Source organism: Eschrichtius robustus, chromosome X (genome assembly GCF_028021215.1).
Source record: "Eschrichtius robustus isolate mEscRob2 chromosome X, mEscRob2.pri, whole genome shotgun sequence".
Taxonomy (NCBI): Eukaryota; Metazoa; Chordata; class Mammalia; order Artiodactyla; family Eschrichtiidae; genus Eschrichtius; species Eschrichtius robustus.
Genome location: NC_090845.1, coordinates 54747162 through 54770021, shown reverse-complemented (window position 1 = coordinate 54770021; position 22860 = coordinate 54747162). Strand labels below are relative to the sequence as shown.

Sequence of the window (22860 nt, the reverse complement as noted above, 5' to 3'; positions counted from 1 at the left end):
TCAGCAAGTCATAATCTTTTTGCTGGTGGAGGGTCTTGCCTCGATGTTGATATCTGCTGATCAGGGTGTTGGTTGCTGAAGGTTGGGGTAGCTGTGGCAATTTCTTAAAACAATGAAGTTTGCTGTGTCAATTGATTTTTCCTTTCATGAATGATTTCTCTGTAGCATGCACTGCTGTTTGACAGTACTTTACCCACAGCAGAATTTCTTTCAAAATGGAAATTCTCTTAAACCCTGCCACTGTTTTAGCAACTGAGTTTATGTAATATTCTAAATCTTTTGTTGTCATTTCAACTATCTTCACAGCATCTTCACCAGAAGTTGATTCCATCTTCAGAAACCACTTTCTTTGCTCATCTGTAAGAAGCAACATCTCATCCATTAAAGTTTTATCACGAGATTGCAGCAATTCAGTCACATCTTCAGCCTCCACTCCTAATTCTACTTCTCTTGCTATTTCCACTACATCTGCAATTACTTCCTCCACTGAAATCTTGAACTTTTCAAAGTCATCCATGAGGGTTGGAATCAACTTCTTCTGAACTCCTGTTAACATTGGTATTTTGACCTCTTCCCATGAATCATGAATATTCTTAATGGCACCTAGAATGGTGAATCCTTCCCAGAAGGTTTTCAATTTGCTTCGTCTAGATCCATCAGAGAAATCACTGTCTATGGAAGCTATAGCCTTAAAAATGTATTTCTTAATCATAAGACTTAAAAGTCAAAATTACTCTTTGATCCATGGGCTGTGTTAGCAGGCATGAAAACAACATTAATCTCATTGTGCATCTCCATCAGAGCTCTTGGGTGACCAGGTGAATTGTCAATGAGCAGTAATATTTGCAAAGAATTTTTTTCTGAGCAGGAAGTCTCAACAGGGGACCTAAGATTTTCAGTAAATCATGTTTTCGTAAATAGATTTGCTGTCATCCAGGTTTTGTTGTTCCATCTATAGAGCACAGGCAGAGTAGATTTAGCATAATTCTTAAAGGCCTCAGGATTTTCGGAATGGTAAATGAGCTCTAGCGTCAACTTAAAATCAACCAGCTGCATTAGCTCCTAACAAAAGAGTCATCCTGCCCTTTTAAGCTTTGAAGCCAGTCACTGACTTTTCCTCTCTAGCTGTGAACATCCTAGAGGGCATCTTCTTTCTATAGAAGGCTGTGTTGTCTACACTGAAAATCTGTTGTTTAGTGTAGCCACCTCCCTTTACTATCTTAGCTAGATCTTCTAGATAACTTGCTGCAGCTTCTACATTAGCACTTGCTGCTTCACCTTGCACTTTTATGTTATGGAGATGGCTTCTTTCTTTAGACCTCATGAACCAACCTCTGCTAGCTTCACTCTTTTCTCTGCAGCTTCCTCACCTCTTTCAGCCTTTGTAGAATTGAAGAGAGTTAGATTCCTGTTCTGAATTAGGCTTTGGCTTAGGGGAATATTGTGGCTGGTTTCATCTTCTATCCAGAACACTAAAACTTTCTCCATATCAGCAATAAGACTGTTTCGCTTTCTTATCATTCGTGTGTTCACTGGAGTAGCACTTTAATTTCCTTCAAGAACTTTTCCCTTGCCTTCACAGCTTGGCTATTTGGCACAAGAGGCCTAGCTTTCGGCCTATCTCAGCTTTTGTCATACCTTCCTCACTAAGTTTAATTATTCTAGCTTTTGATTTAAAGTGCGAGACATGTGTCGCTTCCTCTCACTTGAACACTAGAGGCCATTGTAATGTTATTAATCGGCTTAACTTCAATATTGTTGTGTCTCAGGTAATATTGAGCCGCAAGGAGTGGGAGAGAGATGGAGGAACAGTGGAGCAGTCAGAATACACAACATTTATACACTGCATTCACCTTCTTACCTGGGTGAGGTTTGTATCACCCTCAAACAATTACAACATTAACATCAAAGATCACTGATCACAGATTACCATAACAAATATAGTAATAGTGAAAAAGTTTGAAACATTCCAAGAATTACCAAAATGTGGCACAGAGACATGATGTGAGCAAATGCTGTTGGAAGAATGGCACCAATAGGCTTGCTCAACCAGGATTGTCCCAACCTTCAACTTGTAAAAAACACAGTGTCTGTGAAGTGCAGTAAAGTGAAGTGCAATGAAATGAAGGATGCCTGTATAGCATTTACCCAGATTCACCTAATATTAACATTCTATTTTTTAGTTTTCTAAAAAACCTCCATACTGTTCTCCATAGTGGCTGTATCAATTTACATTCCCACCAACAGTGCAAGAGGGTTCCCTTTTCTCCATACACTCTCCAGCATTTATTGTAGATTTTCTGATGATGCCCATTCTAAACGGTGTGAGGTGATACCTCATTGTAGTTTTGATTTGCATTTCTCTAATAATTAGTGATGTTGAGCATCTTTTCATGTGCCTCTTGGCCATCTGTATGTCTTCCTTGGTGAAATGTCTACTTAGGTCTTCTGCCCATTTTTGGATTGGGTTGTTCGTTTTTTTGTTATTGAGCTGCATGAGCTGCTTGTAAATCTTGGAGATTAATCCTTTGTCAGTTGCTTCATTTGCAAATATTTTCTCCCATTTTGAGGGTTGTATTTTGGTCTTGTTTATGGTTTCCGTTGCTGTGCAAAAGGTTTTAAGTTTCATTAGGCCCCATTTGTTTATTTTTGTTTTTATTTCCATTTCTCTAGGAGCTGGGTCAAAAAGGATCCTGCTGTGATTTATGTCATAGAGTGTTATGCCTATGTTTTCCTCTAAGAGTTTGATAGTGTCTGGCCTTACATTTAGGTCTTTAATCCATTTTGAGTTTATTTTTGTGTATGGTGTTAGGGAGTGTTCTAATTTCATATTTTTACATGTATCTGTCCAGTTATCCCAGCACCACTTATTGAAGAGGCTGTCTTTTCTCCACTGTGTATGCTTGCCTCCTTTATCAAAGATAAGGTGACCATATGTGCATGGGTTTATCTCTGGGCTTTCTATTCTGTTCCATTGATCTATATTTCTGGTTTTGTGTCAGTATCATACTGTCTTGATTACTGAAGTTTGTAATTTACTCTGAAGTCAGGGAGCCTGATCCCTCTAGCTCTGTTTTTCTTTCTCAAGATTGCTTTGGCTATTCGGGGTCTTTTGTGTTTCCATACAAATTGAGAAATTTTTTGTTCTAGTTCTGTGAAAAATGCCATTGGTAGCTTGATAGGGATTGCATTGAATCTGTAGATTGCTTTGGGTAGTAGAGTCATTTTCACAATGTTGATTCTTCCAATCCAAGAGCATGGTATATCTCTCCATCTATTTGTATCATCTTTAATTTCTTTCATCAGTGTAATATAATTTTCTGCATACAGGTCTTTTGTCTCCTTAGGTAGGTTTATTCCTAGATATTTTATTCTTTTTGTTGCAATGGTAAATGGGAGTGTTTACTTAATTTCTCTTTCAGGTTTTTCATCATTAGTGTATAGGAATGCAAGAGATTTCTGTGCTTTAATTTTGTATCCTGCTACTTTACCAAATTCATTGATTAGCTCTAGTAGTTTTCTGGTAGCATCTTTAGCATTCTCTGTGTATAGTATCATGTTGTCTGCAAACAGTGACAGCTTAACTTCTTCTTTTCCGATTTGGATTCCTTTTATTTCTTTTTCTATTCTGATTGCTGTGGCTAAAACTTCCAAAACTATGTTGAATAATAGTGGTGAGAGTGGGCAACCTTGTCTTGTTCCTGATCTTAGTGGAAATGGTTTCACTTTTTCACCATTGAGGATGATGTCGGCTGTGGGTTTGTCATATATGGCCTTTCTTATGTTGGGGAAAGTTCCCTCTATGCCTACTTTCTGCAGGGCTTTTATCATAAATGGGTGTTGAATTTTGTCGAAAGCTTTCTCTGCATCTATTGAGATGATCATAAGGATTTTCTCCTTCAATTTGTTAATATGGTGTATCACGTTGATTGATTTGTGTATATTGAAGAATCCTTGCATTCCTGGAATAAACCCCACTTGATCAGGGTGTATGATCCTTTTAATGTGCTGTTAGACTCTGTTTGCTAGTATTTTGTTGAGGATTTTTGCATCTATGTTCATCAGTGGTATTGGCCTGTAGTTTTCTTTCTTTGTGACATCTTTGTCTGGTTTTGGTATCAGGGTGATGGTGGCCTCGTAGAATGAGTTGGGGAGTGTTCCTCCCTCTGCAAAATTTTGGAAGAGTTTGAGAAGGATAGGTGTTAGCTCTTCTCTAAATGTTTGATAGAATTCGCCTGGGAAGCCATCTGGTCCTGGGCTTTTGTTTGTTGGAAGATTTTTAATCATAGTTTCAATTTCAGTGCTTGTGATTGGTCTGTTAATATTTTCTATTTCTTCCTGGTTCAGTCTCGGCAGGTTGTGCATTTCTAAGAATTTGTCCATTTCTTCCAGGTTGTGCATTTCTAAGAATTTGTCCATTTCTTCCAGGTTGTCCATTTTATTAGCATAAAGTTGCTTGTAGTAATCTCTCATGATCGTTTGTATTTCTGCAGTGTCAGCTGTTACTTCCCTTTTTTCATTTCTAATTCTATTGATTTGAATTTTCTCCCTTTTTTTCTTGATGGGTCTGGCTAATGCTTTATCAATTTTGTTTATCTTCTCAAAGAACCAGCTTTTAGTTTTCTTCATCTTTGCTATCGTTTCCTTCATTTCTTTTTCATTTATTTCTGATCTGATCTTTATGATTTCTTTCCTTCTGTTAACTTTTGGGTTTTTTTTGTTTTTCTTTCTCTAATTGCTTTAGGTGTAAGGTTAGGTTGTTTATTTGAGATGTTTCCTGTTTCTTAAGCTAGGATTGTATTCCTATAAACTTCCCTCTTAGAACTGCTTTTGCTGCATCCCATAGGTTTTGGGTCATCGTGTCTCCATTGTCATTTGCTTCTAGGTATTTTTTGATTTCCCCTTTGATTTCTTCAGTGATCACTTCGTTATTAATTAGTGTATTGTTTAGCCTCCATGTGTTTGTATTTTTTACAGATCTTTTCCTGTAATTGATATCTAGTCTCATAGTGTTGTGGTCAGAAAAGATTCTTGATATGATTTCAATTTTCTTAAATTTACCAAGGCTTGATTTGTGACCCAAGATATGATCTATCCTGGAGAATGTTCCATGAGCACTTGAGAAAAATGTGTATTCTGTTGTTTTTGGATGGAATGTCCTATAAATATCAAAGAAGTCCATCTTGTTTAATGTGTCATTTAAAGCTTGTGTTTCCTTATTTATTTTCATTTTGGATGATCTGTCCATTGGTGTAAGTGAGATTTTAAAGTCCCCCACTATTATTGTGTTACTGTTGATTTCCCCTTTTATGGCCGTTAGTATTTGCCTTATGTATTGAGGTGCTCCTATGTTGGGTGCATAAATATTTACAATTATTATATCTTCTTCTTGGATCGATCCCTTGATCATTATGTCGTGTCCTTCTTTGTCTCTTGTAATAGTCTTTATTTTGAAGTCTATTTTGTCTGATATGAGAACTGCTACTCTAGCTTTCTTTTGATTTCCATTTGCATGGAATATATTTTTCTATCCCCTGATTTTCAGTCTGTATGTGTCCCTAGGTCTGAAGTGGGTCTCCTGTAGACATCATATATCCAGGTATTGTTTTTGTATCCATTCATCCAGTCTGTGTCTTTTGGTGGGAGCATTTAATCCATTTACATTTAAGGTAATTATCAATATGTATGTTCCTATTCCCATTTTCTTAAATGTTTTGGGTGTGTTATGGTAGGTATTTTCCTTCTCTTGTGTTTCTTGCCTAGAGAAGTTCCTTTAACATTTGTTGTAAAGGTGGTTTGGTGGTGCTGAATTCTCTTAGCTTTTGCCTTTCTGTAAAGCTGTTAATTTCTCCATCAAATCTGAATGACATCTTTGCTGGGTAGAGTAATCTTGGTTGTAAGTTTTTCTCCTTCATCACTTTAAATATGTCCTGCCACTCCCTTCTGGCTTGCAGAGTTTCTGCTGAAAGATCAGCTGTTAACCTTATGGGGATTACCTCGTGTGTAATTTGTTGTTTTTCCCTTGCTGTTTTTAATATGTTTTCTTTATATTTAATTTTTGATAGTTTGATTAATATGTGTCTTGGCATGTTTCTCCTTGGATTTATTCTGCATGGGACTCTCTCTTTTTCCAGGACATGATTAACTATTTCCTTTCCCATATTAAGGAAGTTTTCAACTATAATCTCTTCAAATATTTTCTCAGTCCCTTTCTTTTTCTCTTCTTCTTCTCGGACCCCTATAATTCGAATGTTGGTGCGTTTAATGTTGTCCCAGATGTCTCTGAGACTGTCCTCGCTTCTTTTCATTCTTTTTCCTTTATTCGGCTCTTCAGTAGTTATTTCCACTGTTTTATCTTTCAGGTCATTTTTCCATTCTTCTGCCTCAGTTATTCTGCTATTGATCCATTCTAGAATATTTTTAATATCATTTATTGTGTTGTTCATCGTTGCTTGTTTACTCTTTAGTTCTTCTAGGTCCTTGTTAAATGTTTCTTGCATTTTTGTCTATTCTATTTCCAAGATTTTGGATCATCTTTACTATCATTTTTCTGAATTCTTTTTCAGGTAGACTGCCTATTTTCTCTTCATTTGTTAGATCTGGTGTGTTTTTACCTTGCTCCTTCATCTGCTGTGTGTTTTTCTGTCTTCTCATTTTGCTTATCTTACTGTGTTTGGGGTCTCCTTTTTGCAGGCTGCAGGTTCATAGTTCTTGTTGTTTTTGGTATCTGTCACCAGTGGCTAAGGTTGGTTCAGTGGGCTGTGTAGGCTTCCTGGTGGAGGGAACTAGTACCTGTGTTCTGGTGGATGAGGCTGGATCTTGCCTTTCTGGTGGGCAGGTCCACGTCTGGTGGTGTGTTTTGGGGTGTCTGTGGCCTTATTATGATTTTAGGCAACCTCTCTGCTAATGGATGGGGCTGTGTTCCTGTCTTGCTAGTTGTTTGGCATACGGTGTCCAGCACTGTAGCTTGCTGGTCGTTGAGTGAAGCTGGGTCTTGGTGTTGAGATGGAGATCTCTGGGAGATTTTCGCCGTTTGGTATTACGTGGAGCTGGGAGGTCTCTTGTGGACCAGTGTCCTGAAGTTGGCTCTCCCACCTCAGAGGCACAGCCCTGATGCCTGGCTGGAGCACCAAGAGTCTTTCATCCATGCAGCTCCGAATAAAAGGGAGAAAAAATAGAAAGAGGATAAAATAAAATAAAATAAAGTTTTTAAAATAAAAATTAAGAAAAAAAAATTTTTTAAGTAAAAACAAAAATTAAAAAAAATGAATGGACAGAACTCTAGGACAAATGGTGAAAACAAAGCTCTTCAGACAAAATCTCACACAGAAGCATACACATATACACTCACAAAAAGAGGAAAAGGGAAAAAAATAATATATCTTGTTCCCAAAGTCCACCTCCTCAATTTGGGATGATTTGTTGTCTATTCAGGTATTCCACAGTTGCAGGATACATCAGTTTGATTGTGGAGCTTTAATCCGCTGCTTCTGAGGCTGCTGGGAGATATTTCCCTTTCTCTTCTTTGTTCGCACAGCTCTGCGGGTTCAGCTTTGGATTTGGACCCGCCTCTGCGAGTAGGTCGCCTGAGGGTGTCTGTTCTTTGCTCAGACAGGACGGGGTTAAAGGTGAAGCTGATTCGGGGGCTCTGGCTCGCTCAGGCCAGGGGAGGGAGGGGTACAGTGTGCGAGGCGAGCCTGCAGTGGCAGAGGCCGGCGTGACATTGCAGCAGCCTGAGGTGCGCCGTACGTTCTCCCGGGAAAGTTGTCCCTGGATCACGGGACCCTGGCATTGGCGGGCTGCACAGGATCCCGGGAGGGTTGGTGTGGAGAGTGACCTGTGCTCACACACAGGCTTTTTGGTGGTGCAGCAGCAACCTTAGCGTCTCATGTCCGTCTCTGGGGTCCGCACTGATAGCCGCGGCTCACGCCCCTCTCTGGAGCTCCTTTAAGCAGCGCTCTTATTCCCCTCTCCTCACGCACCAGGAAACAAAGAGGCAAGAAAAAGTCTTTTGTCTCTTTGGCAGCTCCAGACTTTTCCCGGACTCTCTCCAGGCTAGCTGTGGTGCACTAACCCGTTCAGGCTGTGTTCACGCAGCCAACCCCAGTCCTCTGCCTGTGATCCAACAGAAGCCCGAGCCCCAGCTCCCAGCCACCGCCCGCCCCAGCGGGTGAGCAGACAAGCATCTCAGGCTGGTGAGTGCTGGTCGGCACCGATCCTCTGTGTGGGAATCTCTCCGCTCTGCCCTCTGCACCCATGTTGCTGCGCTCTCCTCCACGGCTCCGAAGCTTCCCCCCTGCTGGCCCCCTGTCTCTGCCCACGAAGGGTCTTCCTAGTGTGTAGAGACCTTTCCTCCTTCACAGCTCCCTCCCACTGGTGCAGGTCCTGTCCCTATTCTTTGTCTCTGGTTTTTCATTTTTCTTTTGCCCTACCCAGGTACGTGGGGAGTTTCTTGCCTTTTGGGAGGTCTGAGGTCTTCTGCCAGCGTTCAATGGGTGTTCTATAGGAGCAGTTCCACGTGTAGATGTATTTCTGATGTATCTGTGGGGAGGAAGGTGATCTCCGCGTCTTACTCTTCCGCCATCTTCTTCTATCCCCCCCGACCTATCACTTTTTATGATCCAGTGCCAGAATTTTTTTGCCACTGTGTGTTTTACGATTTTCAGGGCCAGTCTCCTCTCATTACCCTTCTTTTAGAGAATTTACCAGCTATTCCTACTTACATATTTATTTTCTTAAACAACTTTATTGGAGTATAATTGCTTTACAATGGTGTGTTAGTTTCTGCTGTATAACAAAGTGAATCAGCTATATGTATACATACATCACCATATCACCACCTTCTTGAGCCTCCCTCCCACCCTCCCTATCCCACCCCTCTAGGTGGTCACAAAGCACCGAGCCGATCTCCCTGTGCTATGCAGCTGCTTCCCACTAGCTATCTATTTTGCTGTTGGCAGAGTATATATGTCAATGCTACACTCTCACTTCGTCCCAGCTGAACCTTCCCCACCACATATCATCAAGTCCATTCTCTATGTCTGCATCTTTATTCCTGTCCTGCCCCTAGGTTCATTAGAACCATTTTTTCTTTAGATTCCATATATATGTGTTAGAACACAGTATTTGTTTTTCACTTTCTGGCATACTTCACTCTGTATGACAGACCCTAGGTCCATCCACCTCACTACAAATAATTCAATTTTGCTTATTTTTATGGCTGACTAATATTCCATTGTATATATGTGCCTCATCTTCTTTATCCATTCATCTGTTGATGGACAATTAGGTTGCTTTCATGTCCTGGCTGTTGTAAATAATGCTGCAATGAACATTGTGGTACATGTCTCTTTTGGAATTATGGTTTTCTCAAGGTATATGCCCAGTAGTAGGATTGCTGGGTCATATGGTAGTTCTATTTTTAGCTTCTTAAGGAACCTCCATACTGTTCTCCATACTGGCTGTATCAATTCACACTCCCACCAACAGTGCAAGAGGCTTCCCTTTTCTCCACACCCTCTCCAGCATTTATTGTTTGTAGATTTTTTGATCATGGCCATTCTGACTGGTGTGAGGTGATACATCATTGTAGTTTTGATTTGCATTTCTGTGATGATTAGTGATGTTGAGCATTCTTTCATATGTTTGCTGGCAATGTGTATATCTTCTTTGGAGAAATGTCTCTTCTGCCCATTTTGGGATTGGGTTGTTTGTTTTTTTGATATTGAGCTGCATGAGTTACTTGTAAATTTTGGAGATTAATCCTTTGTCAGTTGCTTCATTTGCAAATATTTTCTCACATTCTGAGGGATGTCTTTTCGTCTTGTTTATGTTTTCCTTTGATGTGCAAAAGCTTCTAAGTTTCATTAGGTCCCATTTGTTTATTTTTGTTATTATTTCCATTTCTCTAGGAGCTGGGTCAAAAAGGATGTTGCTGTGTTTTATGTCATAGTGTGTTCTGCCTATGCTTTCCTCTAAGAGTTTGATAGTGTCTGGCCTTACATATAGGTCTTTAATACATTTTGAGTTTATTCTTGTGTATGGTGTTACGGAGTGCTCTAATTTCATTCTTTTACATGTAGCTGTCCAGTTTTCCCAGTGCCACTTACTGAAGAGGCTGTCTTTTCTCCACTGTATATTCTTGCCTCCTTTATCAAAAATAAGGTGACCATAGGTGCATGGGTTTATCTGTGGCTCTCTATCCTGTTCCTTTGATCTATATTTCTGTTTTTGTGCCAGTAGTATACTGTCTTGATTACTATAGCTTTGTAGTATAGTCTGAAGTCTGGGAGCCTGATTCCTCCAGCTCCGTTTTTCTTTCTCAAGGCTGCTTTGGCTATTCAGGATCTTTTATGTTTCCACAGAAATTGAGAATTTTTTTGTTCTACTTCTGTGAAAAATGCCAGTGGTAGTTTGATAAGAATTGCATTGAATCTGTAGATTGCTTTGGGTTGTACAGTCATTTTCACAATGTGGATTCTTCCAATCCAAGAACATGGTATATCTCTCCATCTGTTTGTATTATCTTTAATTTCTTTCATCAGTGTCATAGTTTTCTGCATATAGGTCTTTTGTCTCCTTAGGTAGGTTTATCCCTAGGTATTTTATTCTTTTGATGCTACGGTAAATGGGAGTGTTTCCTCAATTTCTCTTTCAATTTTTTCATCATAGTGTATAGGAATGCAAGAGACTTCTGGGCATTAATGTTGTATCATGCTACTTTACCAAATTCATTGATTAGCTCTAGTAGTTTTGTGGTAGCATCTTTAGGATGCTCTATGTATTGTATCATGGCATCTGCAAACAGTGACAGTTTTACTTCTTCTTTTCCATTTTGGATTCCTTTTATTTCTTTTCCTTCTCTGATTGCCATGCCTAAAACTTCCAAGCCTATGTTGAATAATAGTGGTGAGAGTGGGCAACCTTGTCTTGTTCCGGATCTTAGAGGAAATGGTTTCAGTTTTTCACCATTGAGAACAATGTTGGCTCTGGATTTGTCATATATGGCTTTATTATGTTGAGGTAGGATCCCTCTATGCTTACTTTCTGGAGAGTTTTTATCATAAATGGGTGTTGATATTTGTCAAAAGCCTTTTCTGCATCTACTGAGATTATCACATGGTTTTTATTGTACAATTTGTTAATATGGTGTATAACACTGATTCGTTTGCATATATTGAAGAATCCATGCATTCCTGGGATGAACCATACTTGATCCTGGTGTATGATCCTTTCAATGTGCTGTTGGATTCTGTTTGCTAGTATTTTGTGGTGGATTTTTGCATCTATGTTCATCAGTGATATTGGCCTGTAGTTTTCTTTTTTTGTGACATCTTTGTCGGTTTTGGTATCAGGGTGATGGTGCCCTATTGAATGAGTGTGGGAGTGTTCCTCCCTCTGCTATATTTTGGGAGAGTTTGAGAAGAATAGGTGTTAGCTCTTCTCTAAGCATTCGATAGAATTCACCTGTGAAGCCATTTGGCCCTATGCTTTTGTTTGCTGGAAGATTTTTAATCACAATTTCAATTATAGTGCTTGTGATTAGTCTCTTCATGTTTTTTATTTCTTCCTAGTTCAACCTTGGAAGGTTGTACTTTTCTAAGAATTTTTCCATTTCTTCCAGGTTGTGTATTTTATTTGCATATAGCTGCTTGTAGTAGTCTCTCATGATCCTTTTTATTTCTACCGTGTCAGTTGTTACTTCTTTTTCATTTCTAATTCGGTTGCTTTGAGTCTTGTCCTTTCTTTTTTTCTTGATGAGTCTGGCTAATGGTATGTCAGTTTTATCTTCTCAAAGAACCAGCTTTTAGTTTTATTGATATTGGATTTTTATCCTTTAATTTGTTAATATGGTGTATCACATTGATTGATTTGCTTATATTGAAACAGTAGTTTCCTTCATTTCCTTTTCATTTATTTCTCATGTGATCTATATGATTTCTTTCTTTCTGCTAACGTTTTTTGTTGTTCTTCTTTCTCTAATTGCATTAGGTGTAAAGTTAGGTTGTTTATTTGAGATTTTTCTTTTTTCTTGAGGTAAGTTTGTATTGCTGTAAACTTCCCTCTTAAAACTGCTTTTGCTGCATCCCATAGGTTTTGGGTCAGTGTGTTTTCATTGTCATTTGTTTCTAGGTATTTTTTGATTTCCTCTTTGATTTCTTCAGTGATCTCTTGGTTATTTAGTAGTGTATTGTTTAGCCTTCCTGTGTTTGTAGTTTTTACAGCATTTTCAATGTAATTGATATCTAGTCTCATAGCACTGTGGTTGGAAAAGATACTTGATATGATTTCAATTTTCTTAAATTTACCAAGGCTTGATTTGTGTCCCACGATATGATCTATCCTGGAGAATGTTCCATGAGCACTTGAGAAGAATGTGTATTCTGTTGTTTTTGGGTGGAATGTCCTATAAATGTCAGTTAATTCCATCTTGTTTAATGTATCATTTAAAGCTTGTGTTTCCTTATTTATTTTCATTTTGGATGATCTGTCCATTGGTGAAAGTGGGGTGTTAAAGTCCCCACTATGATTGTGTTACTGTTGGTTTCCCCTTTTATGGCTGTTAGCATTTGCCTTATTTATTGAGGTGCTCCTATGTTGGGTGCATCAATATTTACACTTGTTATATCTTCTCTTGTATTGATCCCTTGATCATTATGTAGGGTCCTTCTTTGTCTCATGTAATAGACTTTATTTTAAAGTCTATTTTGTCTGATATGAGTATTGGTACTCCAGATTTCCTTTGATTTCCATTTGCATGGAATATCTTTTTCCATCCCCTCACTTTCAGTCTGTATGTGTACCTAGGTCTGAAGTGGGTTGCTTGTAGACAGCATATACACGGGTCTTGTTTTTGTATCCATTCAGCCATTTTGTGTCCTTTGGTTGGAGCATTTAATCCACTTACATTTAAGGTAATTATCGATATGTATGTTTCTATTACCATTTTCTTAATTATTTTTTTGTAGGTCTTTTCCCTCTTTTGTGTTTCCTGCCTAGAGAAGTTGCTTTAGCATTTTTTGTAAATCTGGTTTGATTGTGCTGAATTCTCTTAAGTTTTGCTAGTCTGTAAAGGTTTTAATTTTGCCATCAAATCTGAATGAGATCCTTGCTGGGTAGAGTAATCTTGGTTGTAGGTTTTTCCCTTTCATCACTTTTAATATGTCCTGCCACTCCCTTCTGGCTTGCAGAATTTCTGCTGAAAGATCAGCTTTTAAGCTTATGAGGATTCCCTTGTATGTTATTTTTTGCTTTTCCCTGCTGCTTTTAATATTTTTGGTTTGTATTTAATTTTTGATTGTTTCCTTAATATGTGTCTTGCCATGTTTCTTGGATTTATCCTGTATGGGACTCTCTGCTCTTCCTAGACTTGATTGACTATTTTCTTTCCCATGTTAGGGAAGTTTTTGACTATAGTCTCTTCAGATATTTTGTCAGACAATTTCTTTTGTGTTCTTCTACTGGGACCCCTATAATTTGAATTTTGTTGCATTTAATGTTGCTCCAGAACTGTCTTTTCATTCTTTTTTCTTTATTCTGCTCTGCCACAGGTATTGGCGCTATTCTATCTTCCAGCTCATCCATTCTTCTGCCTCAGTTTTTCTGCTATTGCTTCCTTCTAGATTATTTTTCATTTCATTTATTGTGTTCTTCATCACTGTTTGTTTGCTCTTGAGTTCTTCTAGGTGCTTGTTAAACATTTCTTGTATTTTCTCTATTCTATTTCTGATATTTTGAATCATCTTTACTATCATTACTCTGAATTGTTTTTCACGTAGACTGCCTATTTCCTCTTCATTTGTTTGTTCTGCTTGGTTTTTGCCTTGCTCCTTCATCTGCTTCATATTTCTCTGTCTTCTCATTTTGTTTAACTTGCTGTGTTTTGGGTCTCCTTTTCCTCAGCTTTGTAGTTCCCATTATTTTTGTTTTCTGCCCCCAGTGGGTGAAATTGGTTTATTTGCTTATGTAGGCTTCCTGGTGGATGGGACTGGTGCATTTGTTCTGGTTGGTGGTGATGGATCTTCTTCTTCTGGTGTGCAAGGCCACATCCAGTGGGATGTTTTGTGGTGTCTGTCAACTTAGTATGACTTTAGGCAGGCTCTCTGCTAATTGGTGGGGTTTTGTTCCTGTCTTGCAAGTTGTTTGCCATGGGGCATCCAGCACCAGAGCTTGCTGGCCGTTGGGTGGAATGGGTCTTAGTGTTGAGACAAAGTCTCTGGGAGAGCTCTTGCTGATTGATATTACATGGGGCCGGAAGGTGTCTGGTGGTCCAATGTCCTGGACTTGGCTCTCCCACCTCAGAGGCTCATGCCCAACACCTGGCTGGAGCACCAAAATCATGCCAGCCACACAGCTTGGAAGAAAAGGAAGGAAAAAAAAAAACGAACAGGTAGAACCCCAAACCAAATGGTAAAAGCAAAACTAAACAGACAAAAATCAGGCAAAGAAACGTACCCACGTGCACACACACACACACACACACTCATAAAAAACAAACAACCAAAAAAACAAAAATAACAAAAACAGAAAAACAAAGCAAAACAAAAATACCAGACAGAACCCTAGGACAAATGATATCAAACCTAAAGAGACCAAATCATACAAAGATACATACACACATGCATTCACAAAAAGGGGAAAAAAATAAAAATAAAAATATTTTAAAAATTTAAAATAAAAGAAGGGAGCAACCAAACCAATAAACAAATCCGCCAGTGATAACAAGCACTTAAAATTAAACTAAGAGAAACATAAAACCAAAAACAAATCAGACTTAGAAAGCAAACCCCAAGTCTACAGTTGCTCCCAAAGTCTACCACCTCAATTTTGGGAACATTTGTTGTCTATTCAGCTACTCCACAGATGCAGGGTTTTATCAAGTTGATTGTGGGGATATAATCCACTGCTCCTGAGTCTGCATGGAGAAATTTCCCTTTCTCTTCTTTGTTCACACAGCTCCTGGGGTTCAGCTTTGGTTTTGGCCCTGCCTCTGCATATAGGCCACCCTCAGGTGTCTGTTCCCCACCCAGACAGGAGTGGGTTCAAGCAGCAGCTGATTAGGGCTCTGCTGCTCACTCCAGCCAGGGAGAGGGAAGAGTACGGTAGTCAGAATTAGAATGTGGGGTGAGCCTGCAGCACCAGAGGCTGACATGACATTGCAACAGCCTGAGGTGCATTGTGTGTTCTACCGGGGAAGTTGTCCCTGGATCGTGGGACCCTGGCTATGGTTTGCTGCACAAGCTTCCACAGGGGTGTGGGTAGTGACCTGCACTTGCACACAGGATTCTTGGTGGCAGTGGTGGCAGCATTAACGGTCCATGCCTGTCTCTGTGGTCCGATCTGATAGCCGCGGCTCACTCCTGTCTCTGGAGCTCATTTAGGTGGTGCTCTGCCCTCTGTGGGCACAAGGAGCAGGAATCCCCTCTCCTCGTGCACCCCAAAATAGTGGTCTCTTGCCTCTCCAGCTGGTCCAGGCATTTTCCCAGACTCCCTCCTGGCTAGCTGTGGTGCACTAGTCCACTTCAGGCTGTCTTCACACAGCCAACCCCAGTCCTTTCCCTGAGGTCTGACCTCCGAAGCCTGAGCCTCAGCTCTCAGCTCCCACCCACCCCGGTGAGTGAGCAGACAAGCATCTTAGGCTGGTGAGTGCTGGTTGGCACCAATCCTCTGTGCGGGAATCTCTCCACTTTCCCCTCTGCACCCCTGTTTCTGCACTCTCCTCCATGGCTCTGAAGCTTCTCCCCCACCTGTTCCCACCAGTGAAGGGGCTTCCTAGTGTGTGCAAACTTTTCCTCCTTCACAGCTCCCTCCCAGAGGTGCAGGTCCCATCCCTGTTCTTTTGTCTCTGTTTTTTCTTTTTTCTTTTGCCCTGCCCAAGTACATGGGGATTTTTTTGCATTTTGGGAAGTCTGAGCTCTTCTGCCAGCGTTCAGTAGGTGTTCTGTAGGAGTTGTTCCACATGTAGATGTATTTCAGATGTATTTGTGGGGAGGAAGGTGATCTCCATGTCTTACTCCTTCACCATCTTGAAGGTCTCTTTTATTTATTTTTATATATGAATTTTTACAGTTTGTCTAATTCCCAAATAATTTCTTTATTATTAAATTATGAATCAATGTAGGAAAGATTGACATTATCATTTTTATATTTCTACATAAGTAGAGGGTCTCTTTTCCCATTTCTCCAGAACTTCTTTTGGAGTCCTCAGTAGCCTTTCCCTTTCTCTCTATCTTTCCTCTGCTCACAGCAAGATGGATTCTGGATATATTCTGAGTACTGTAACAACCACCTGGACGCCTGTATGGAGCTCTCCAAACTGATGAAGGACAGCCGCTACCAGCACTTTTTTGAGGCCTGTCGCCTCTTGCAGCAGATGATCGACATTGCTATTGATGGTTTCCTTTTGACGCCAGTGCAGAAGATCTGCAAGTATCCCTTACAGTTGGCTGAGCTCCTCAAGTATACTGCCCAGGACCATAGGTAAGGGATTGAGGGAGGCAGGAGTGAAGGAGAGAGCCTCCTCTACATGTTAATCCTTATTGAGAATGTATGTCCTTTTGCCTTTTCTGAGTTTCTGTTAGCTTACATACACAATGGGATGATGACATATTCTTGCTTACCTCTGAAGACTGTTGTGTGTATAAAGTGAGGCAATGCTTATGAGTTGCTTATAAACTTATAAATCAATATGTACACAAAATCAGTGTTCATCATTATTGTACCACTTAGACACTGCCTTCAGGGAGCTTATAGCCTAGTCCTTAGTCCTGAGTTCAGCCAAGTGAATCAACTGTTTATTCTACTCTGCTCAATAGAGTCAAATATCCTGGTAACAGACTGCCCAACTTGTACTGACCTTAGATTTCTTCTGAAAGGCTACACCCCTGGTCTTCTTTAGTCTTTTACACCCCCTCTGCCTCATCCCAACTGTACCTTCCCCTTAGACACACAGCATGACTGGGGGAAAATAGACTTGAGAGTTCCCCTGAAGTTTTTTCAAAGTTTTTCAGTATTTTCAAGAAAACCAACCCAAAAAGGACCAAGGAGCTTATCTTTCTCTGAATGGAAATGATACTCCTAACCCTCTATTAGTAAGGTATATGCTGGGAGTCATCTCCAACAATGGGAATGGTCTACAGTGAACCATCCCCTATTTTTTCACGTGCTTTGCTTCATGACCTAGAGCCCCCAGCCTATTTATAGCCTGCTTTTAATTGGTATTAAATCCGTGACCTTAGGTTTATTGGCCCAGCTCTCAGCTCTCTTCCTGATTGATCACTATAAGAATAAAGAAGGCCTTTGCCCAATTTCCCTTAGTTTCTTCCTGATTCTCGTCAGGCCTGCTTCCTACTTTCATTTGGCTCTGCTGCCTGGTTTCCTTGGAGCTGACTTCCAGACCTAGTTGCATAAGGCCATCAGTATGGGTCAGCTGGTTTTGTTTATGTCAAGCTTCTAGGCCAATCCCTAGGTTCATTTTTAAGTTGATGTTGTTCTTTAGCATATCGTGGGTTATGTGCTTCAGTGGTCTGAAGCCCTGGACAGATTTCAGATTTGAAACCAAATGTGGTAGCAGTGGACTCTCCCTTTGTGTGAGTAACACCACCAGTGGTAACTCTGCCTTCCTTGCTCTGTTGGCTGTGAGCGAGGTAGGTATAGAAGGACCTTGCAAAGGAGGACTCTGTTCCCTTCTCCCTGAGTCTGTTTACTAGCTGGGGGATAGTGGGAGTACTAATTAGACATGAAATTTGGAGGTGACTAAATCTCACTTAAAAGATTTAATATAGCCCATTGCCAAAACTGAGTCCCAAGTTTTCTAAGGAGAAAACTTGTAAGAGCTAATAGGATATTAAAGAACCCCAACTAAAGTATCTTAATATTTTAAAAATAAAAATGGAAAACATTTATGGCACCTAAAATGGAAAGGGCCTTAGACGAAGGTCTTCTAGTCAGACTTACTCATTCTATGGCCAGACAGAGTGAGTCCCAGAAAGGGAAAATGACAAAGAGCAAGTCTGTGGCAAAGCAGGGACACATAGTATGGACAGTGGTCTGGGAATCTAACTTTTTAAAGAGCCCTCCAGGTGATTTTCATGCCGAGGAAGATTTGTGAGCCATTGTACTAGCCAGTCTGGAAGGCCTTTTCTAGTTCTGCCATCCCATGTTGTAATGAGTCTAAATGACCTCCACAGGAATACTTCAAGGTGCTAAGTGACCAGAAGCAGCCACTATTGTACCTAAATCTCAGTGGAGCTGCTTTCAGACCAGTGGTTTTAAAACCAGTATATTTAAAGAGTGATTCTCAAATGTTTTTATATCACAGCTCATCTCCCACCTACTCCTGAGTGTCTGCTCTAAAAATCATACTTGTGGACTGATGATATTAACTAGGTAAATTATGTATTTGCATAAGTGCTTTTAAGAGCCCCCCAAGGACCATTTTTAAAGCACAGGCAAAAACTATGTTTGTCTTTTAGACCAAAGCAACCCCAGGGTCTTTTGGGTTTAGTGGGAGCCAATAAGATAGCATATCTCCCTGGGATTTCCCATTCCTGTGCACCTTCACCTTGTGAGTGGAACCCCTGCCTCAAGGCCTTCTTACCCTCTGGGTCTCTGGTCCCCTCTCCTTCCACCCCCAGGCTCAGGGGTGCTGAGAGAATGACTCAGGCAGTGGCAGGCTACATCAATCCCTGTCCGCATTTGGGGTGACCCATTGGGTCTAGCACTATCCCCAGGCCATGGGCCACTCCTTCTTGCAGGCCTCAGGAAGCTGTATCAAGGTGACAACTCCTGCGATGCATGTCAAAGTAGCTTGGGTTTGAAGGCAATTAGAGGCTACTGCCAGGTTGAAGACTTAGGTCAATAGGTGTTCAGATAGGTAGGTCTGAAATGCAGGCAGGCAGAGTAGTTCCCGAGGGAGATTAGGTGGATAGAGAGTGGTAAGTGGAGAATAATACTACCTTTGTTTATAGAAGGGTGACATGTCCCCACCCACCCCCAACCTTGCTTAAGCTGATAAGAAGAAAGACACTGTACAAGAGGGAGGTTAGCTGACCTGTCTGGAACAAGACAATCTTGGTTCAGTCAGTCTCCTCACTAGCGTGCTGGGCTCAGACCTCATCTGGAAGCCTGAGGGCTCTGAGCAGGGTTCAGGCTGGACCACAGCTATTTACTTTTTTCTCTCACCCACTCCTAAAGCTAGTGGGGAAGGTTAGAGATGGTGACATACCCCCCTCTAACCATCGTGAGAAAGGCAGCCAGCTAAAAATGGCAAAGGTTGACTGACAGTATGGCACAGTGGCAGTGATAAATTCATGGTTAAGTAGTACATGGGGTCAGGCAGAGGTAATAAGCATTCTCATGCCAGCACTGTCCAATAGGACTTTGTACAGTGATGTAAATGTTCCATATCTGTGTGGTTTAATATAGTAGACACTGGCCACATATGGCTATTGAGTACTGAGAAATGTAGCTGATGCAACTAAAGAACTAAATTTTAAAATTTTATTTAATTTTAATTAAATGTGGATAGTGGCTACCATATTGGACAGTGTAACTCTATGCTTTACCTCCTAGAAAGTGGCTTAAGGCATTTTCCTGATGCTCTCAAATCAGGGAGGAATAGCATGGGAGACAGAAAAAGGACCTAAAGAACAGGGGTGCTTACTTACGTCAGCAACTTCTGCACTGCACCCACCCCTTCTGTCATTACCCTACCTTGCTTCTAAATGGCAAGCTCAGATAGTCTTGCCAGGGAAAAACTTTGACAGTTTTACAGAGCACAATAACTCCCTCACAGGTTGGAGCAAGTAACTGTAAAAGAATGAAATGTAACAGAAACAAATGTAATATTCTGTAGTTGGGTCTAAGAAATCAACAATTCAAGGACAGACTGAGAGACATACAGCTTCTAGACAGCATATTTTAAAGAAATTTAAGAAGTATTGGTTGATCATAAGTTCAGTATGAGTCAGATGTGAGGTCCACAAGAAAAACTGATAAAGCTAACATTCATTAAGGCTCAGGATAAAAACGTTTTGGGATGTGTGTGTGTGTGTGTGTGTGTTAACAGAGTTGTCTTGAGACAGAATAGACTGGTTAGGATTTGTAGTGAGTATCCTGTCACCGTAGGTGATAAAATGTAGTAACGTTTGAAGACTGTGGTCTGGCAGGTGTGCAGAGAACAGACTGGAGCCAGGGAGGCCAGCTAAGAGGAGGTGCTGTGTCTCATCAGCCCTGGCAGTTAGAACTCCCTTTCTTCTGTTCCTATGTTTGGTCCACCACTCCACACCTCAATGTATTAGGGAAGAAAAAGACAGTTACCCTGCTCTTCTTTTTCTCTTCTCTTCTTTCAAATTGGTGCTGGGACAGTGAGCAGGTTAGTGACCACAAAGCATGTTTAGCTTCTGTAAGGAAAAGTTTGTTGAGACTGAGCTGTAACTCATCCTCCTGCCTTCTCAGCTTATTGTAATTCCACCAAATGTCTGGGATCTAACTTTCAGTCTTCTTTTCACAGGAGCCATTTGACTGGAAATTAGATCAGACAAACAGAGAAAACTGGGCAGGGTGGTATAACCTTCAACAAGTGGGCCATCCAAAGTCCCAGGAAAATGGGGCCTAATATTGTACTTCTGGAGTTAGAGGTTTTGAGAGACAACCCATATAATGTCTATACTAGAGAAATGTTTGTTTTGTATTAATAATAACACTGCTAACATTTGCTGTGAGCCAAGAGTAAAACAGTTTTCATGGATTATTAAAACTTCAGCAAATTCTACTGTAATTTTCCCCATTTTACAGATGAGGAAACTGAGTCACTGAGAGGGTGAATGAGACTTGTCAAAGGCCACACCACTAGTCAGTGACTAAACTAAGGTTTGTGTCCAAGCAGTCTGGCTCCAGTCTCTGTTCTTAACCACAATGCTACATCCTATCTCTATATTGTATAGGAGGAAAGGTTTGGATGTTAATTTACAGTGACTTTGGGCAGAGTTCCCTATAAATAGGTGCTAGAACAGATGGTAAAGTTATCTGGACCATGCCATGTGTGAAGCTCCCTTCTTCATCCTTGGCTGGTTGTATCAGATAGGTACAAAAATAATGGCATAACAAAGATGAGTCTCTTTCTCTTTCATGGAAAAAAAGCCTGCAGGTAGGCAGTCTATGGCTGCCTTGCTGGCTGCATGATTATCAGAGACTCCTTCCAGTTTTCTCTTATCCTATCCTTAGGAGTATGGACCTTGTCCTTATGGTCTAAGATGGTTGCTAGAACTTCAGCCATCACATCTAAATATTCTTAAGCGTCAGGATTAAGTAAGGACCAAAGAAGGGCATGCTGTTTTCCTTAAAGGTGGCTTTTTAAAAGTTCTACCTAACATTTCTATTTACATATCACTGGACAGAACTTGATCATATAAGTCACCTCTTACTGTAAAGAAGGATAGAAAATGTAGTCTTTTGCACCATGTGGCATGGATTCCATCTGAAAATCAGGGCTCTCTTGCTAAGTAGGAAGAGGAGAATGGATGTTAGTGTTGGCACCCAGCACATTGGTTCAATGGCACATTGACTCATCCAACTTGTAATTTTGTGTCTTCACAGTGACTACAGGTATGTGGCAGCCGCTCTGGCTGTCATGAGAAATGTGACTCAGCAGATCAATGAACGCAAGCGGCGCTTGGAGAATATTGACAAGATTGCCCAGTGGCAGGCCTCTGTCCTAGACTGGGAGGTAGGACCCTTACTAACAGGGACATTGGAGAGTCTGAATACCTTAGCCAGAACCTCACATCCTAGCCAAAGATGAGCAAAGAGTAATTATATTTGAACAGCAGCAGAAAGGATTTAGATTAGAGCCAAGGCAAAACTTCCTGCTAATGAGAGGTGTTGTGTACTTGAAAAGCTTTCTAAGAAGGTTGGAGAAATCTCGGTTGCAATATTTCATTAGGAAAGGAAAGATTCATCTATTTGGGTGTTGCTAAGAAATAATTGGGTTGACTCAGTAGCCTTTCAAAGCTCTTTCAAGTCCTGGAATTTTATCACCACCAGATGAACACTTGGATAAGGAGTAATAGGTACTAATTCACTCCCAGACACAGAGTGCAAGGTTGGTTCTCTGATGCAGGCCAGCCAACATACTTCTTCTTTTCCTCTTGGTGGGATCACCTCACCCTGACATATCTACTAGTTCTATCCAAGCCTGCACACTTCAGCCACAACCATCATCCCTGCCCAATTGACAGGCCAAATTCTGTTTTTTAATTATCTGCTTATAAAAATAATCCCTGAGCCTTCCATTCTATTGGAAATGACCACGACTTCTCTGAACTCAGAAAGCCTTCACTAAAGCCTTGTCTTCTGAGATGATAACTTGCAGAGGATATACACAGCCTAACAAATAAATGGAGCTTTTGCCTCTTATGCCACTGCTCTGTTGAAGTTCCTGAGGTGTCTGTTAAACAGAAACAGAGCTGGGAACTTTAAGGCCTCACAAGTACCTGTATGTTAAGTACACTATTTATTGTTTCTCTCTTGTGCGCATCAAGAGAACCAGGAGTAATGACATTTCACATTTATCTCTCAGACCCAAGTTATGAAATCTGACAGTCCACAGCTAATATAACCAAGATAGGAGAGGCAGGACATGCTACCAGGGAGGAGGTGGCAATCTTAAGCTTCATGATCATAGTGTAGAAGTTGAGTCAGCTCCCCATTCCTCTGGCCTCCACACAGGTATAATTTCTTGTAATTTGAGAGCTAGTATCTCTCTAACTTCTCATATAGTTTAGCACATTCCAAGGGAATTAAACAGCCTTACAGTTACTTAACCAATGTCCAGAAAAAGTCATCTTTCCTTTATTCTGC

The 22860-nt window shown here is 40.6% G+C and overlaps 1 protein-coding gene across 5 annotated transcripts in view; it reads left to right on the top strand.

Moving 5' to 3' along the window:
- ARHGEF9 (Cdc42 guanine nucleotide exchange factor 9) overlaps positions 1-22860 on the top strand; it is a 187778-nt gene that overhangs the window by 106518 nt on the left and 58400 nt on the right. For all 5 annotated transcript variants that reach the window (XM_068533643.1, XM_068533646.1, XM_068533642.1 and 2 more), the window contains 2 exons: positions 16247-16479; positions 21598-21727. In XM_068533643.1, the coding sequence (XP_068389744.1) occupies positions 16247-16479; positions 21598-21727 (363 nt within the window). The remainder of the gene's footprint in view (positions 1-16246; positions 16480-21597; positions 21728-22860) is intronic.